This window comes from Marmota flaviventris, chromosome 18 (genome assembly GCF_047511675.1).
Source record: "Marmota flaviventris isolate mMarFla1 chromosome 18, mMarFla1.hap1, whole genome shotgun sequence".
Taxonomy (NCBI): Eukaryota; Metazoa; Chordata; class Mammalia; order Rodentia; family Sciuridae; genus Marmota; species Marmota flaviventris.
In genome coordinates this window covers 49494032-49513485 of record NC_092515.1, presented here as the reverse complement: position 1 = coordinate 49513485, position 19454 = coordinate 49494032, and the positions used below count along the sequence as shown (strand labels likewise).

At 50.0% G+C, this 19454-nt stretch overlaps 1 protein-coding gene across 4 annotated transcripts in view; it reads right to left on the bottom strand.

Moving 5' to 3' along the window:
• Zfhx3 (zinc finger homeobox 3) overlaps positions 1 to 19454 on the bottom strand; it is a 241717-nt gene that overhangs the window by 133076 nt on the left and 89187 nt on the right. For all 4 annotated transcript variants that reach the window (XR_011705362.1, XM_071604882.1, XM_027933041.2 and 1 more), the window contains exon 3: positions 14605 to 15101. Coding sequence is in view for 3 of the 4 variants with exons in the window: in XM_071604882.1 (XP_071460983.1) it covers positions 14605 to 15101 (497 nt within the window). In the remaining variant the exon portion in view is untranslated. The remainder of the gene's footprint in view (positions 1 to 14604; positions 15102 to 19454) is intronic.

Here is a 19454-nt window from a genome sequence, read left to right as displayed (position 1 = left end):
CATGAAATCAACTTATAAAATAGGAGAGAATAGAAAGTACCAGCGAGAGCACATAGAGGGGGGAACAAATTACTCTGTACAAAGTTTGTTTCAATTATGCACACAAAACATCTCTACGCATGTGCTAGGTGATCAATGTAAGGTGTATTTCTTTTCGGATGGCATAAGACAAAGTTTAAAAATCGCCATCCCTAAAGAAGCTTGTACATTATCTTACCCTCTGAAGCTGCTCAAAGGCACATGGCTTGAATGTGGGGCAGGAGGAGAGAGGTGGACTCTCTGTTACTGGGAATGTGTTCTGACCCCAAGAAGTTGACTCTCGGTGGGAGGGGGACCACCAGGTCTGGGACTCTGTAAGGGTCATTGAGACATGTTCACTTGCTGAGGGAGGAGAGAAGGAACAGGCAGAGGAAATTCTAAGAAAGCACATAGAAAAAGGCATATCAGGGCTGAGACCCCAATCTTTAAAATTTCCAGTTTCAAGATCCACCTTTTGAAAGAAAATCTTCAGGTGACACTCGTTGGCCATCTACATGATATCTACAAGACTCTGGGAAGGGTAAAAAGTTGGATGAGAACAAACAGATCCTGTTGTGAAAGGTCTCCCAGCAGCAGAGACCTCCCACGAAAACCGTGGACCACAGGATGAGCTAAGAGGGGCAGGGTCACCCTGCGGGTGCTGAAGAGATGGGGACAACCCTGACGACAAGGTCGGCTGCACAGGGGAATTCTCAAAAGTGCTTTGACGTAAGCGGCTCAATCTTGCATGGCTGTTCCTTGCTGGTCAATGTGAGAATGAAGTTCTATGCAAAACCAACAATGAAGATGTGGTTTCAGGCATGCCTAGAATGCCCCGTCCACACATAACATCCCGGTTCTCCCATCACATGCTTCTGGGACACTGAATTGTGAAAGCCAAGCACTGAGACGGGGTTGGTATACCAGATCTAGGATCCAGAAGAAACCTGGGGCATATTCTGCTGACACTTTGTCACTCAATAAATATTTATTAGGCTGGTGTCAGACACTGTGCCAAGAATTAAGGACATGGCTATTAACAAGGGTGGCCACGGTTCCTGCCATCTTGGGAGACCAATAAATAAATGAACCAACAAGGAAAATAAATAGTCAATGTCAATGTGGAGAAATAAACTCATGTGAAAAGATGATGCAGTTTCTTGAGACTGGTGGTTAAGGGAAGCCTTTCTGAGGACCGGGCATTTAAGCTGAATGTCAAGGTCAGGGAAATAGATTCCAGATACTGGAACAGCAGGTGCAAAGGCCCCATGGCAGGCACATACTAGGAAGCCAGTGTGGCTAAAGAGTAGTAGACAAAGGGGTCAGTGCTACAAGGTCAGCATGGCTTGGGGCTTTTATCATAAAGGGGATGAAAAGCCATTCTTGAGTGTTTACAAGGGCATCATATGACCCGATGTTCCTCTTCACAGAATCACTCCACGGAGAGTGGGTTGTCGGGGGCAAGAGTAAAGCAGGGAGACTGAGGGCAGGGAGAGGCAGTCAGGGTCATGTGGGAGGGTAGGACACACACGTTTTAAAGGCCCAGCCAATAGGACATGTTCATGGAGTGGCTGCCGGGAAGTCAAAGAAAAAGAGGCCCACAGATAAGTCCCAGCTTTGGGGTCCCAGCAAATGCTAGGCTGGAGGTGGGGAGCCCAGGAGAAAGGGGCCTTTGGGGTTTGGGTCATTAAGAGTTCTCCCCAGGCTATGATAAGCCAAGGAGTCAAATAATCAGACAGTCAAATGCAGCGTCTAGTAGGGAGCTGGATACAGGGAGAGGTGAGGGCTGGAGACAAGGACTCGGCTGTCATCAGGAGGTAACCAGTGTTTACAAACAGTGGACTGAATGAGACACTGAGGGACAGTCACAGACAGGAACGAGAAGGGATCTGGGTCAAGCTTCAGGCTCCTAACAGTGTCCGTCAAGGAACAGGAGAGAAACCAGCAGGAGCAGGAGAGGGGCCCAGGGGAAAAGGCTGCTGAAGGTCACGTGAAACTGGACCATGGATGGTGGACTGGGTAGTGCGGAGGCCACTGTTGACCGCCTCTGCACTGTGCTGAAGTGTGTCACTTCTAGATCTGGCAATTGAGAGGGACATCTCGGTGAGTCCACTTCTAGGGCGGGCATGTGAGGCGCTGTCAGCCACAGAGATCTCAGCTGGTGTGCCCTTGGGCAGGGGCCGGGTCCCCCACCGAGGACCAGCTGACTTCCGCAGGGGGCAGGCTGCCTACTTCAGGTCCATGGTCAAGCCTATACCCCCAGCTGCCCCAGGCCACCTGCAGAGGACAGCACCTGTCCCTCCTTCTTACCACCGAACATGGAGACCCTCTCTACCTCCCCAAACCTTTCTGTCCCAGGATGAGCGGTTCAGTGTCACTAACAAATTGCTGGTGTCCTGTTGATCTTAACCAGCTGCTATCAAAGGGCACCTTTCAGACACTCCTCAGCCACTTTCGTTGAAAACAAACTTGCTCCAGGAAGGATGAAAAAGCAAGGGAAACTGGGACACCCCAACGATATCCACCGGGGCCCGTTCCTCAGAGATCCCCTGGGGGCTGAAAGCAGCCACAATCTTGACAAGGCTCCAGACAAACCGGGCAGAGAAGCCCTCTAAGCAATGGAGGCAAAAGCCAGACCCCTGCAGGAGAGTGTAACCCGCGTTCAGGGCAGAGAAACTGGCTGTGGGGGCTGGAGAGCGCTTCCGGGAGAGCTGGGGGGGACGGGGCGCTGGAGCCCGTGGGCAGGAAATGTGCTCTTCCTTAAAGTCTGATCAAAAGACATTCTCCACCAGGGCCCAAGGCCTATCTCAGCAGCGTGCGACACGTGCAACCAAATCACAAAGAAATGAGCACTTAAAGTGACATCTGTTGGATTAATTAGCTGTGTAATTAGTCTCCCCTCGGTGGACCCAGGCTTTGTTGCTGCTGTCTGAAACCTCCCCAGGTGAGATTTCACTCCAAATGCCACACTCGGAGTGGAGGGAAGAGGGGGCCTGAGCAGAAGAAAAATGTGCCGGCGTGTGGGGAGGTGGGGAGGTGGGGAGGTGGGGGGTGGGGAGGAGGGAAGGGTTTCTGGAGAACTTTTGGGGTGCAGTGGGAGCTGGAACGCCAAGGAGGGAAAGTCATCTGCAGAGGAAGGACTCGCAGACCAGCTGCCTCTGTGCGAACCTGCAGGTGCCTGAGCCCAAGCCCCCAAGGCCCGGAGCGCTGAGTTACGGCAGCAAGAGAACGGAAAGGGAGTGCTCAGGGCCTGGGTTCCAAGGAGGACACAACGCGGCCGGACAGGGGTCAGGACTCCCGTCTCCGGAGGGACCATTTGGTTTTCCTATGCGGACGGCTGCAGCCATCACTAATGGGGACCAAGTGTGGGCGAAAATATCAACAAAAAAAAAATCTAATCTGAGGAGCAGAAAGTGAACACACACACGCCAACAGGGGCCCGGCCAAGCCACTCCCTCGGTGCCTCCTCAACCCAGCTGGCTTCAGAGTCACACTCTCTGACTCATGTCTAGGACAGCGAGGAAATCGCAGTCCTGGGACCAGCGCCACTTGGCGTGGCCGGGTAGAGCAGCCAAGGAATGCTCCCAAACTCCCTCTGTCTTTATTTTAGAAAAGAAGGGAGATGGTAGCAGCAGGGAAACCAACTGTGAAGGCACAGAGCCATCAGGGAGGGGGAGACTTGGCTGGAGCGAGCCTGTGGGAGCCCCCGCCCCAAGGTCCAGTGCACCCTCCACAGAGGGAAACCATCGGGTGCTGTCAGAGACCCTTCCTGCGCCCACAACATCAGCGGTTCATAAAGCGACAGGCCTTGAAGCCATTCGTGATTCCATTCTCCTTCTCAGTCTGAGGACCACAGCCTCCCCATTCTGCAGCTGGTGGGGCCATGTTTCCAGCTCTTGGGCTGGAGAAGGTTTAAAGGAAGTAAAGAGGCACCGGAAGGAAAGTTCCAGTCCCACAGGTGAGACTTCCTTCCTAGCTTTGCGGGACATCATCTTTCCTACTGCAGAAGCTTGTGTGAGACCCACCTGCCTCCCCTGTTGGCCACACTCTTAGGATGGGACAAGGGACCTGAAGGAAGAGAGACAAGGACAGGGAGCAGACAGTGAGCAGGGCCTGGGGAGCCCACGGCACAGTGTGGACACTGGAGGCGAAATGCACTCTCAGAACATGCTGCTAACGGAGCGCCCCCCAAACACAACAGGTTGTAAAAGACCAGGCTACAGATCTGCACAAAATCCTGCTCTGGTGCTCAGCACAGAACCCGAGCTCAGTAAGTGGTGTCCACCCCGGGGGAAGAAATTCCCTCCTCATTTATCTCCCAGAGGCCCCTCTGGGGAATCACTAAGGAAATTCCGGGTCCAGTTCACCTGGGTCCCCGAGGCTGGGGCTCCACCAGCAGGAGGAGAGACGATCCGGGCAGCAGGTGCAGGGAACCTTCCATCACAGAACCACCAGTCCCTTTGCTCAACCTTCTGCCGAAGGCTGAGGGACCGGAAGACAGGCACTGCCTGATATGACAGGTGTCACCCCAAGGAGGCCACAGAGGTCAGCTTGGAAGTGGTTACAAAGGCCCAGCGGTCCCCCGGGGGAAGCCTGCTGCCGGAGAGAGCCGGCGGATGCAAAAGGGACAGCAGGCCGCGTGTTGCCTCTGCAGTTCCCGGGCACAGGCTGTCCCGGCACGGAAAACGCTGAGACAAATGTTGACCTAAGAGACCAGATGTGCTCCGGAGGCTTCGTCCTGAGTCTGGGAACTTGCCCTGCTCGTTAACAGTTACAAATCAAACACGATCAGTAGATAAACATTTCTAACCTTCTAACAAGTTTGCCTTCTCCAGGGCGAGGATGGGGGCCCTAGAGAAGGTTCCTAATCATTCCCGACCGTGAGTCCCAACTCCAACCCGCTCTCTGCATTTCCTCTTAGTGACCCATAGACCACGGGTGCTGGGGTCGGCCGTGGACAAGAACCAGGCACTTCTGCATCCAGAACACAACTGCAGGAGGAGGCTCAAGGTGGCCCCGCGCGAGCCAGGGCAGTGTGCAGGCTGCAGCGGGGCATCCTGACCGCGCCCCGGTGGGCGACGGAAAAGCATCTCAATAAAAGAAAATAATGGCGGGTGGTGGGGGTGGAGGGGAGAGTATTGGAAAGTAGATTTTAACACAGCTCCGAAGAAATTTTCTGATTTCATGAAAGGAAAAAGTATTTAATGTAGAAAATGTGAAAATCTGATATGACACTTTCCTCTAAATAACCAACATTGGAAATCATCATCAGAGGCATTTGTAATTTTCTTCTTTTGTTGGGAACTGCTGAGGGAGGAAAAAAAAAAAAAAAGGAGGTTTCTACAAACAAGGAAGCCACTTATTTTTCTTCTGGCTCCTGTAGAGGCTGCTAGCAGGTCACCATGAAAGAATTTCTTCACCATCCTGAGGTAGATTTGCCAAATAAAATACAGGATGCCCAGTGAAATGAAGAATTTCAGATAAGTACGTACGAGAGTGTTTTATGGGACACACTTACACTAAAAAATAACTCCTTCATCTGAAATTTGGGTTGAACTGGGTGTCCCATGTTTTTGCTGTGTTTGGCAACTGTACCCTGAGGCTGCTGCCACTCAAGGGTCACTACTCTAACACTGCTGGCTTCAATGACTTCCAGCGTTTCTACAAGGGACAGAAATTTTGTTTTTAATTGGGGATTGAACCCAGGGGTGCCCTACCACTGAGCTACATCCCCCAGCCTGAGACAGGACCTTGCTAAACTGCCCCGGCTATCCTCAAACCTGCAATCCTCCTGCCTCAGCCTCCTATTGCTGGGAACACAGATGTGCACCATCGCGCCCCAGTGGGACAGAATTTCTGTCATTGAAATGTCTGAACTTTCATCTAACCTCCTGGTTGCTTGCAAAAAAATAAAAGTGCGGGAGATCTAATTTTGTTAAAGCACACACCAAAACGGTTCTCTAGGAACAGCCTTTCCCAACCTACACTTAAAACAGTATTTATCGTTTCGAGTTCTGTTTAAAACAGAATAAAGAACATGGTTCAGGTGTATTATGTAATTATTTAAAAACTCTTGCCTTTTCCTGACAATGTTCCTGACAATGCCTAATTGTTCCCTTACAATTTCCCTTTCAAAACAAAACACCAGAAACACCTGTTGGAACTATGTATTCAAATTTGCCCTCGGAGTCCAAGTCTTCAACAAATTCAAAGGATTCCAAATTAAGTTCACACCTTTGCTCCACGCCGTGGCACCTGCCGTGCAGGCTCTCCTGCTGGCCTGGGTCCCCACCCCCCAAACAACCGCATCTCGGGGTGCGATTCTGGAGTACAGGGTGATGGATATTTGCAGCAAAAATTCTTTGAAGGGTTACGGACCACCCGAGAAGGCAGATGTCACTGGTGCAAAGAATTCCATCTGGGAGTGGGAGGTGGGGGAGCCTGAAAGCGGGAGATGTGTCTCTCAAAAGAAGTTTAGGGCTTTTTACCTCGAGGATGGGGGGGGGGGTGGATTTCAACTATTCTGACAAAGCGATAGTTATCAGAGTTTCTGAAACTAGATGCCTCTTTTGTAGCCAGCACCTGAAAACCACTCACGTGGAAATGTGCAGTCATGAAAGCCACCTGAATACAGACTTCTGCACACAGAGAATGCCCATGACCTTCAGAATTTGCTCCCCCCTTTTAAAGACAAATGGTGAGATCACAGTCCCCATTAAAACTCATTAAGTGCCAAGTTTTCAATTCTGCAAATGCAATGATTGCTCCGAAGTGAACGCAAGTGGTTTATTTGTTGCTCCATTTAAAGTTTTTTATAGGTGTTCCGCATCTGGGATGATGGAACAAAATGAGTTCTAAGGTACCATAAAACAACTCAGTCCCTCATCTGAGCCCCTGCTGCTCTTGGAAAAGTCCCTCGTCCCAGAGTGTCGGATGAAGGCTATGAATCCAAGAAATGTCCCCTCCGGGAATGTGCTGGAGGGAAACTGGAAAAGGGGAGAGGGTGGCGTTTCATCCGTGAGACTGCAAAGAGACTGAAAAGAGAACCGGGCCTCTGTGCCCCTTCTGATGCCCCAGGCCTCTGACACGCACTGCCCCACAGAGACCCTCCACTGATCTAGACCCACCGTGCTCCAAAGACGATGTAGAAAATGGAGGGCAAAATAAACACACAGCTTTTCTCGTCGTCTAGGAAAGGAACTGTTGGATAACTAGCCGTCCGACCGGAAAGAAGACAGGGCTCTAAACCCCACAGTACACAAAATATCCTACAGCGCACCACACGTAAGATCCACTGCTCGTGGATAAAAAATATGAGGGGGACGGGGGGAAGGACTGAAGAGATACCCGTGCCTGAGCTCGATGGTCACGCTCGATGGCTCGTGACCTGGAACCCCCTCTGTGTCTCCGTCTCCCACTGAAAATACGGAACACAAGGAAAGACGAAAGCAGTTCCCAGAAACAGGTAGCACAGCGCCTGGAGCGCCGTCAAGGCTGGGGAGGTGTGGGCGCTCGTTTTTATTATGCTGTAACTGGAGCCAAGGGAAAGCCTCCCTGGGAAGGGAACATGTTGGGACCACAAAGAAGGATGGACAAGGTGGACATCAGACAAATGGAAAGTTTCTGAATGTCGAGATGGGCCGCAGGTAAGGCTGGAGAGGATGGGAGGCTCAGAGAGATCCACAAGCAACCGAAGACGGCCGGCCCAGATGACCAAGGCTCTCCTCAGTCCACTGTGACGACTGACAGGACCACAGCAGGAAAGCCCCCCGAGGGGTGCAAATGACCTAGAGTTTGTGCAAAAATGCTCACGGATCCATGATTACAGTCTCTTGCTAGAACAATCTCATCGACCTCACAATGAAAAGAGAAAAAAATACCATGGCACTGGGCACTGTGGGAGTTGAGCACTGCCTACAGGGAGGGGCAGAAACAGTCACCTTTTTTAAAACAAAACAAAAAAAAATGTAGAAAAATACAGTTCATTGGAGGAGTTTCTGGCTATGGCTAAGCAAAGAAGCGGGGGATACATTACCCAACAATATTTTTAAAACTTTTTAGCGGTGCATCTCATTTACACAGGATGGGTGGTCACCTTTCTTAAGGACCACTGGAATATTACACAGGCATCAAAAACAATAACCTAGGTCTGTATTATTGACCTGAAATGATTTTCATGACAAAAAGTTACATGGAAAAAGCAAGTTGAATGCACAGCACACGCCTACATCTAGAGTTTTCAGTGAACAGTGTGTGTGTGTGTGTGTGTCGCGCACGCATGTACATACACACAAATGCATACCCACTTCTATCTGCAGAAGCACTTTCTGAGTCCAGAAGGATAGAAACTAAACACAACAGTGGTTTGCTTCTGGAGAGTGAAACTGGGGAGTACAAAAAAAGACTTTCACTTTAAAAGGTCTTTAAAAAATACTTAAAGAGGGGCTGGGATTGTGGCTCGGCAGTAGAGCGCTTGCCTAGCATGCGTGAAACACTGGGTTCGAATCTCAGTATTTAAATATAAATAAAATAAATGTCCATCAACAGCTAAATATTATTTTTAAAATACTTATATTTTTAAAAGGGGGCTCAGGGATGATACTGTTAACACACAGTATCATTCCAGTTTTGTAAAACACCTATGTCACATACAAAATTAAGGAAATAAAATTGTCACTGTGTGATACGATTAGGCTGGGAGTCATTTTCTCTCATCCTGCCAGAGGTTTCACAACTTTTCTTACAGTGAGCACACACTACTCATATTACTTCTACCATAAAAAAACAAGCAATCTCCATTTTATTTCTAGCCTACACTTGAGGCAAACATGGGGTGTGGACCTCGTAAGGAATAATTAAGAGTGCAGCAATATTTTATCAGGATCTGACACCTCCTGTCCTATCCCTGGGAAGGACTGGGGGAAGAGAAGGAGGGAGGAAAACAAACTTTGCATTTAGAAAAAAAGTCTTAGGTTAATGGTTGTAAAACTGGTTTTTCAACAAGTGGAGTATTAAGCACTGGACTAAAAAAAAAAAAAAAAAAAAAACAGACACATCTAATACAATTTCAATTCTATTATGTGGAGTCTCAGTGAGGAGCCAGCAGGTAACACTGGCCTGACCCCGACTGTCCTGATGTGAGGGTGTGGACGATGCCATCACCAGAGGGACCCGGGCCCAGCATGAGGCTAAAGCCACCAGCGGTATGTATGAAGGCTGGCCAGGAGATTCCAACGGAGGAACACGTCTCCCCAGTGAGAGGCCAACCCTCCACTGCGTGCACCTGGCCATAAGCTGAGCAGACGCTCCTACAGGGGTGCAAGAGTGACCTGGTCCCAGCATGAGCCTGCCCCCGCCAAGGACGCCTGGCCTTGCAACTTTCCTAGAGCGCCCCTCAAGAGGACTGGTAGCCGGAAGAACTGCCACAGCCAGCCTGTGCTGGGGGCCCTGGAGTAGTGTCCCAGCCCAGGCAAGGAGCCCCACTTCCCGCCAGCCTCGGGGATCCAGGAAGGGAAATGAACTTCAGACTCCGGAGACGGAGGGCAGGAAGGCTAAATGTGCTAAAACCAGCCCAAACATGGAGCCCTTCACACCTTCTAAACCACCTCAGGAAGGCTCCAAGGTGCAGGAGAAGGCAGCCGAGGTGCCCACTTAAGGACAAAGAAGTCCACCTAAGGACAGAACAAGGGTGGAGGGAACTGGCTCTGGAATCACCATGGAACCAGCACTGGGAACACGCGGCCACGTGGCGGGGGCGCCCCGGAGGATCTGTGCTCTTTGCTGTCAGAGCAAGACAAAGGTCACCAGTGGCTGCCTGTGGGCCTCGAGGGTGCAGCTGTCTCCTCAAGACCCACCCCCTTCTCCCACTGCACCCAGGAATGGGATGGAGAATGGAGATTTCAAACCAAGGCATCATTTGATGGCTTCTGTCCTCTGGTTTGTCCGTCCGCCACACAGTGGTATTTTGGCTCTACTGGGAGAGTGAGCCCCAGTGAGTTTCTCGTGCATCTGGGGAAGAAGTGAGAACACAGAGCCCGATGGAGAGTCTCTCGTGTCCTTCCACACCACATACTCCTCAGGGGATGTCAAGTGTAGAAGCCCACGGCTGCTGGGTGTGTGGGTGTGTGTGTGTGTGTGTGTGTGTGTGTGTGTGTGTGTGTGTGTCTCTCTCTCTCTCTCTACAACATGCCTTAACCCTACAGCCTACTTCCCGCCCAGTAAAGGTGGCTTAGACACTGGCTTCTCATCTCCTGCGTGCCTTGCTGGCCCAGGGCAGCTCACAGGCGGCCCAGACACACAGCCATGGTAGACGAGCCTCTCTGGTTGTAATTTAAGATTAGCATGAAACCTTGGGTCTTGGCCCAAACCACCGGGCCTCAGCTGGGAACTGTCTGGGTAATGGATTCTGATGGGGGTCTTAATCTACCTGCTGAAGTTGATGGATTGCCCCTCCCAGGACCCTCAGGTGAAGACAGCCAGCCAAGTGAAAACTAGACTCTGAGAGCCGGCAGGTGTGCACGGGTTCCCAACTGCCCTCCTGTCCTCGTCCTCCCCCAAGAAGAAAAGACTATAAATTGCAGAGGGCGCCATCCATGCCCCGTGGACTGGGAGGCAGAATAAGCACAGGAGAGCCTCAGCAACTGCCCTGCACCACAGGCCTTTAGGTCAGTACTGGCCGCTGTCCTCATTAGGATGAGCAGGGGCACCCCACATCTCCATGGGGATGAAGCGGGTGGGGAGGGGAGTGAGGTATTCACATGTAAAAGCCGAAAAAGGTGGAACTGAGGTCTTGGAGCTGGGCACTGGTGGAGAGCCAAGGACCCTCTCCCCAGCACACTTCCAGTCCAGCGGAGTCACTAAGCACAGAGACCAAGAGCCCAACCTCCCAGCTCTGCTGCAGGCTCTGGCAGAGGACCCCACAATGGTGAGTGTTAGGACACAGATACATGACCATGAGGGGCTGGATGAGTGCCAGCCACTGTTTAAGACCAAAAAAAAAAAAAAAAAGCCCAAGGAATTCCATCATGAACACTCTGCAGAAGTCCCCTGGGGGTCCAGAGGAAAGAAACAGAGCTTCCATCTGATGCCCTGGGCTCTCCAGCCTTCCCCCTCTCTGCTCTACCTCTAGGAGGCGGAAAGAAGAATACAGTGAATATTAATCTCATTTAAACACTGGCATCACACAGTAATCAAAACTAGACAATTCCAGGCAACAGGGATAGTATCGCCAGGCTTCCGCGATTAGCCCAACCCTTTCTTGCGTCTGGATTAGAAATCATCCCGGGCTTTCAGAAAGTTCAGTCCTGACATAGCAGCATTTGGGATCAAATGCTCCGGAACCAGAAGTGTTTCTGGACTTGGGATTTTCTCTGACTTTGGAATATTTTCACATACATGATGATTTGGAGATAGGTGCATATACATAATATTTGCATATATTTTAGGGATGGGGCCCAGATCTAAAAGAAAAAAATTCATTTATGTTTCATACACACCTTTTACGTATATCCTTAAGGGAATTTTGTACAGTATTTTAGTGCACCTGTGTTCTCATGTGATATATCACATGAGGACAGGTGTGGGGTTTTCCACCTGTGGCATGAGGTTGGTGCTCAAAAACTCTCATGCTTTGGAGTATCTCAGATGTTAGGTTTACAGATGCGAGATGTTCCACGGGTACCAGCATTTATGACATCAAGGGCAATGACCCCAGCACTGGTATGAGTTCAAATGGTAAATCAGAAAGCCACGTCACTGCTTTTATCTCCTGAGGCCACGGCTCTGTTTCCTCCAATATGAGGAAGAGGAGGGGGATAAAGCCTCTACTGAATGGGAGAGGGCAGGGGACCCGCAGGGAGGCCACTTTAGTGGGTGCAGCAAAAAAAGCAACTTTGGGGGGGAATCTCCCTGGCCGATCATAAATAATTAGCCAGGAAACCAGGATAGGGTGGGGTGGGAAGCCCAGCAGGGACAAGTAAGGCAGGCTGTGAGTGAGAAGAAGCCCGGTGCCCTCCCGGGGTCAGCGCATCTGGAGCGGTTTCTCTAGCAGACAGTAAAGAACTCGATTACATCCAGTTAACTGGGCTCTAAACTGATTATGCATGTGCCGGGCTAATGGATTACATTAGCAAGAGGAAAAATAACATGTAATCAATCTCCATTTACTACAGGCCACACCAGGGCCTAGAGGAAAAGTGACTCTCAAAGCACCTCCAAACCCCACCCCGAATTCGTGGATGGACGAAACACAGTGAGAGGGAGCCCCCTCAGTGGCAAGAGAAGTTTGTCTTAGTCACACTGAGGGATAAATGGGCTCAGGGCAAGCATTGGAATGATAATGCTATCTGTGTAGTCCAGGAAATGAGTGGGAGAGCTCTGCACCCCCAGCAGAGCCTCAGCAAGCAGGGACATTCATTCCCCAATGACTGATGCGGCCACACTGAGGACCTTAGGCTCCTGGTGTAGGAAGTGCTGCCCAGAGCCTGAGGGGCTGGTCACCCTGGTGATGTACAGCTGGACACCCTATGTTGGCATCTGTCCTTTGGATGCTGGTTCCCAGACTCTACCCACATGCCAACACTTAAGACCCCTCGACCCATTCATTCCCCATATCTTGAGCAAGAGCATCCACCACCTTAAAAAAACAAGACAGAAACTAATAAGGCCCAGGAGGATGCTCAGAAAAATCACACTGCTTCTTCCTAACCACCCCAGAAACACTTCACCCTGACTCTCTGGGTATGATCCATGGACATGGTTTGGGGGACAAAAGGGATATTCTTAGCAAGTCCTCTGGTTCCCAGGTCCTTCAAAAACAAAGCCGAGGGCCCGACTTTTAGTCAAACCTCGGGCCACGTGCAGAATTCACCGTGCACGTTTTAAAACCTAAACGGCAATCTTTGCCCTTGGAGGGAAGAGGCCAGCTTCGTGCCACCTCTAAAGGACCCTTCATCAAAGTTGTAGACAATCTTCAATGGCCACACTGAGCCCTTTGTACAAATTTTACTCAGTTGGGTCCTTTGGAAATTCTTTTTTTCCACTGTTTTTTCCGTAAGCTTTTCCCGAACATGTCCACACCACCCCGTGGCCCGTCAGATCTCCAGTTTCAACTGACTGCAAAGAGCCTTTTCTATCAATGGTGGCATAAAACTAAGCCAGTTCAGTGAGACACTTGCTCACTGAAGATACGGGAGTTGGCTGCGTGCTGTCCAGACCTTCCCAGTACATGACAGCTGGAGTTAGCAGACAGTTCCAGAACATTCTACCCACACTTCCTCACTCTTGCTTTTTTTTTTTTTTTTCTCCTTTCCCTAAAATGGTTGCTTGTCTGTGGTATGAAGGGCTCCCACCACTCTGAGAATGGGTGACAGCAAGATGAATCAGTCACTGACCCAGCACAGAGCTGTGTGGACAAAGGATGAGAAGGGCTTCCTTACGTGGGGGTCTCCATTTAAAATGACAGTAGAAGAGAGGAGGGGGTCACACTCGATCAGGTCCCAGCAGAAACGGGACCCTCCTTGGCCCACGGATGTAAGCAATGGTGTGAAAGGAAAGAGGAGAGACTGATAATAAAAGTGAGGAAAATGGAAAGAGAGCGTGAGGGAGTGGAGGGCGTGTGGAAGCAGGCCGGGGAGATTTATGGCAATTCGTACCTGATTGTTCATACTAAAGCCATTATGGGATGATTAGAGAAAAAGGTGAGGTTTTAAGTCCAGTGAAAATCAATAGAAACGTCTGGAGCAATCCTGCCTGCAACTGAAAGGACTATTTACAGTATCCGGGGCCCCTCCTCCTCTGTTACCGCCCATGGAGTCCAGAGGAGGATGGGGGAGAGGTCAGACAGGAGGGGTAGACAGGAAAAGGGGAAGGGGACAGAGGACGGAGGGGCAAGAGGCCCAGGGGAAGCCTAGAAAAAGACAGTGATCAGGGGAAGGAACAGAAAGGGACATCAAATACAGGAGCTGGGGAAATCAAGAGCCAAGGGCTCCTTCCCTGACCCTGCTCTTCCCAGCATATCTGCAGCCTTCCAGCCTACCGCAGGGCTTTCTCACTGCGTTCATCAGTCTTCTCCACCCCGGCCCAGAAAAAGAACAGACGCTTTGTGAAGGCAGCGACTGTGCATGAGTCTACAGCATACGCTGACGTGAGTGCATGCTCAGAGCACCTGGTATGCACCTCTGGTATGCAGAAGGGGCTCAGTGTCTGCCTGTTGGCTGGATGAGTAAATGAAGGAACCATCCCGGGGACATGTCCAGCAGAAAAGAAAAACAGAGAAGGGAGAAGAATGGAAAACAGGAAACCTGCCTTCTGAAGGAGAAAGATCCATCACAGAATCGGAGGGTGGGCACGAAGAGCCAAGCGTCAAGAAAGCCGGGGCAGGAGGGGCACCACACGATAGTGCTGGGCTGCCCCCCAAAATGGGGTACCCCAAGATAGGAACCTTCTGCCCCTTCCAGGGCCAGGGTGCCATGCAGCAGCCAGCGGAACCCTGATGGGGACTGTCCATCCCTCTCCAGTGCTCCCCTGTCTCCACGCATTCACACTCCATGAGGTAGCAGCGCCTGGGCCCCTAGGAGCCGGTCTTACCTTGTACAACTTCAGGCTGGCCTCGTGCCTGGAGTTGACCGTGTGCAGCCGCAGTTTCTCTAGGCTGTTGGTGTAGTAGTCGCAGGCGTTGCACTTGAGGTGCACAGGGTTGCCGATGGCCACGCACTTGAGCCTCCACTCGTTGGCCTTGCCACCCTCCTTGATGTGGGCCACCAGCTGGTACTTCTGCACGTGCTTGTCTGTCTTGCAGTGCAGCTGGAAGTTGGCCTTGAGCTGGGTGTTGTAGCGGCAGAGCTTGCACTGGTACGAGTCCCCCATCACGGCCTTCCACTCGTCCTCCGAGAGGCTGCGCTCCACGTTCATGTGCAGCCCCAGCATGTCCAGGTTGTCCGTTGTGAACTTGTTGCAGACGGCGCACTGGAAGAGCTTCAGCGACGGGTCATTGGTCTGGATGAAGCTCTCGCCCAGGTTCATCAGCTCCTCGGACACCAGCTGCCCACCCCCGAGCCGCATGTCTAGGGGGATCTCACCGCCCACTGTGGGAAGGACAGAGGAAGAGAGTCAGAGGCCAGGCTCACGGCAGAGGCACCACCCAGCCCTCCACCACCCTCAACTGGGATCCAAGGAGAGCAAGGTCACATTGCAAGTGTTACAAGGTGCTACTAACTGGAAAACAAAGTCCACTCGCTGTGTTTGACTCTCTGCTATGAACACTGTGGGGTTTGTGAAAGCCTTCATGTTTTCCCTCCTTAAGAAAAGAGGACCTAGGAGAAGTTGCACACCATCACCTCTTGAATTACCCCATTCATCCCCTCTCTCAGGATCCAGGGAAAGTCAGACATCAGTGTCATTCAGTGGGTATAACATAAGACCCTCTAGAACTAGAAAACAGTACAGCTGCAACCCATGACCCAAGCCTATGTCCAATCCCAATGGGGCCTGGGATTTATCTAAAGCAGCTCTAACGTAACTTTCTGCAATCAAGGAACTGTCTCATAAGCACGTGGTCCCGGGCATAGTCACCAGCCCTGTGTGGCTAAGGAATACTTGCAAAGTGGCTAGTGCCATCAAGGAAAAGAATTCCTAATTGTAACTAATGTAAATGTAGAAAGCCACACATGGCTAGTGGCCCCCGTACTGCATGACACAGCTCTAAAGTGAAGATTTCAGGAATGATCTCTAGGCTTCACCAGCTCCTCCGGTCAATATCCTACCTGTTAGACAATGCTGCCAGTCCGTCTCCCACCTTACCACTAGGCAATCTCCCTTTTCTGAGCTTTTGCACCATGAAAAACGTAGGTCTACTCTAGGCCACATCATGTTCTCTTTGTCAGTCGTGGATGATCACATACAGAGCCACATAACAGCTGGCCTCCCTTTCAGGGGGCAGCCTTATCCTCGTTGACCCTCTACCCAGTGCCTAGCCCACTATACCAATTCCCAAATATTTGCTGTGCCAGATGGGCTCAAAAAGAGCCAAAATAATACATGTTCAGGAAGCAGGTTGATATGGGCAGTGAAAACTCCAAGGTCAGCTCCCAGTCCCTGAAAGGGGTCTGAGAAAGACCCCTTCCTGTGTCTCCGCCCAGGTTCCTTCTCAGTCCATCACTGCCCCACACCACCTGGGATCAGCTCACCTTTACTGGTGGTAAGTGAATACAGGAAGCTCTTATTTACATCAAAGAAAGACCTAGAAAGAACTGCCTGCCCTCCAGGGCTTAGAAGCACACAGTCACCCAGAGAGGTGAGCATCGGCTTCTATTTTCTGCCTCTCCCCCTAAATACAATAGCACACTTGAGCTATGAGGTCTGCCCCCAAACCCCAACTGATATTTAAACTTGACCTTTTACATGCGGTTGGGCTGAGGTTATTTATTTATTTTTTTAATGACTGATTAGAATCCAAGTTAGTGGTTCATCAAAGAAAAGATTTTTTTTTTCCCCAAACGATTTTCTTATTTACACAACTCAGGGTACCTCACGTGAAAAGATCAGCGCAGGCTCCACTAAGCAAGACCGGAAGCATGTGAAGCCTGTGAACATTCTAGCAAGCCACAGAAATCTTCGCACATGCATTCCGGAAGGCTTAGGAAGCCTCCTGCTTGCTGTCTCTTTTGCCATCTCTCCTGATGAGAGGAGCCATAACTATGACATTCTTTTTAGGACAAGAGAGAAAAAGGAAAAAAAGAAAAAGAAAAAAAAAAGCCCACTCTATCCCTTAATGGGTACAAAGGCCAGGCAACATTCACATAACATGCACGGTGTTTAGTTAAAGCAGAAACTGCCCAGAGGGTAAGACAAGGAGCAAACATATATTTGTTTCTGATGCCAACCACCTGAAGCAGCAAATCTTTCCCACTTTTTAAATTTAACCTCAGTGCATCAATATTGCTCTGAAGAGAAATTCAGCTGTCACTTGCTGGATGCCTGAGTGAAAACTGGAAGTCCTTAGAACGCTCAGAGAAAAGAAGACCCTGTTCCCATCCCAGGTTCTTAAGATGAAATGCAAATCACAGAACACAGGAGTGGTGAGAGGAGCCAGGGACAGGCAAGCCCAAACTCACACAGACCGCAGAAGAACGCCAGGGCTTTAGGATCCCACAAATCACAAATTCATGAGGCTAGGAGGAACTTATGAGATGGAGGAACTTCACCCAGTTGGGAGGGGATCCCTTCCTGAGTAGGATCTCAGCAGGTCTTCACTCTCAACCCGGCTGGAATAGTCTCAGAAAGGAGCAGGCACCATCTCCTTCCACACAACCAACCTTAGCACTGGGGATCTGCACCCTGGCACGTGAGCCCACCAGGAACTACAGCCTGAGAGAAGCCCGAGGATTGCAAAACACATCCTAGGATGAACAGCAGAAGCAGAGCCTCATGCAGGTGTTCTGTGGCTGCCTGGCTACTCAGGAAACACCCAGATGCCCCATACGCGACCCCTTCCTCAGTGGAATGTGCTGTGCTAATTTCAGCTGAAGGGATGTCTGGGAAGACATTCACATGGTCTGAAGTCTAATACCCTGTCTACTAAGAGCGGCTGAACGAGACCAGTACAAGGGGTGCTAACTTTAAAGTCCTCCGGAAACTAAGGAACCATGAGAATAAAACTGTAAGCAGGAGAATATTTCACAAAACCCCTCTTTACACCTTCTGCAAAACCCAGCGATCTCTAGTAACACCTAGAGCTATTTTATAAATGGCCTAAGAGAAAAAAAAATCAGTAGAGCTGCAGATAGAACTGGAAGTTACACCTTTTTTTCATTTGCATATGCTGGTTTCTCCTACTGAGGTTATCCAGCCGCAGTTAGTTACAGCCCTCTTGACACTTCCTGTCACCCCCCACATCCACTCAAGCTTTGTGACTGTCATCATCTCAACAGACCTCGTGGCCCAAGGAAGGCACAGGATATCTCCAAAGACTCACCTCATCTGACAAGTGGTGACATTGGAAACTCAAGGGCCCTTCTTAACGGAGCTGGATAAAGTCCCTGGAGGGAAGAGCTCTATTCTCTTCAGGAATTATGTGTGGCTCTCCTGCAGGTGTCTAGAACACCAGGATTCATTCCTCTGTTTCTTCTGTATCTACCACAATACCCAGGATAATGCGTGATGGACTGCAGAGTCATGGGTACTTGGTAGAAAAGCAAAATTGTTTCTCTCCTTCACAATTCAAGCCTTCATTACCCATTTTAAAGGTAATGAAACAGATCTCAGTTTGACCCAATATGGACCCCTCCATTTTCTGTCTTTGTTCCATCCACATCATGTCTGCTTGACTCCAAAGATCTACCTCCCCAGATTTTAAATCACTAGACTAGAAAACTCCAATTCCAAGTGGCTTAAACCAACAACAAAACAACCTTAAGAGCATCGAAGCCCATCTTCTACGGTGCATGGAGACAAAGAACATGACGGATCCCTCTGTCTTTATGATTAACCAGTGGGTAAGACATCTTTAGGACATTTAGTAATAAAGGATCATAAAGGATCAACGGGTTAATGTTTCAAAATGGAACACAAGATTAAAATATCACAAATTCAAAGTGAAATGAATACAAAGCAGGAAAAGCAAAGAGAATGCTTTCAAATATAATTCATCAGCAAAAAATATTATCACTGAAACACCAGACAAACAGAGACCCGCTGGCCAGTGAGGTCTCGCCCTCTGGTATCCACCTAAACCATCTCCGAATGAAGGCACTTGCTCACACTTTGCTGCCAAGAACAACTCATTCCCACGTCAGTAATGGGGTACCTCTTAACTCAGGCCATTGCTGCTGATCCCAACAGGGTTAGTGAGCCGTCAGGGAATGGAAATCAGGCAGGACCCCCAACTGAGGCATAAGAGGTGGGTGCCAGAGTGGCTCAACCACCATGCTGGTCTTCACAAACCAGTCTGTAACCTTTCTTACTGAAGTGATTCTCACAAAAGTGGCGGTGACTCTTTCTACCTACAGACCCAGTTTTCGGCATCCAGATCCTATATACCCTTGGCCTTTATTGTAGATATATTAAGTCAATTGTTAAGACTTGATGCTATGGTTTGGATAAACGTCCCTCAAAGGCCCGTGTGTCAAAAGACTTTCTCCCCAGCATGTGGCACTTCTGGGTGGTAGAACCTTTAAGAGGTGGGGCCTAGTCTTCAGGCCCATATGGGCATGTACACATGAAAAGGATGCGGGGACCCTGGCCTCCCTCTTCCTCTCACTTCCTGGCCACCGTGAGATAAGCAGCTTCCTTTGCCCTGTACGCTTGCCCTGATGTACTGCCTCACCACAGGCCCAAAAGAGTGTGAGGCCAACTGACTGTGGACTGAAGCTTTCAAAGCTGTGAGCCAAGATAAACCTTTTATCTTTATAAGCTGACTATCTCTGGCATTTGTTACAGCA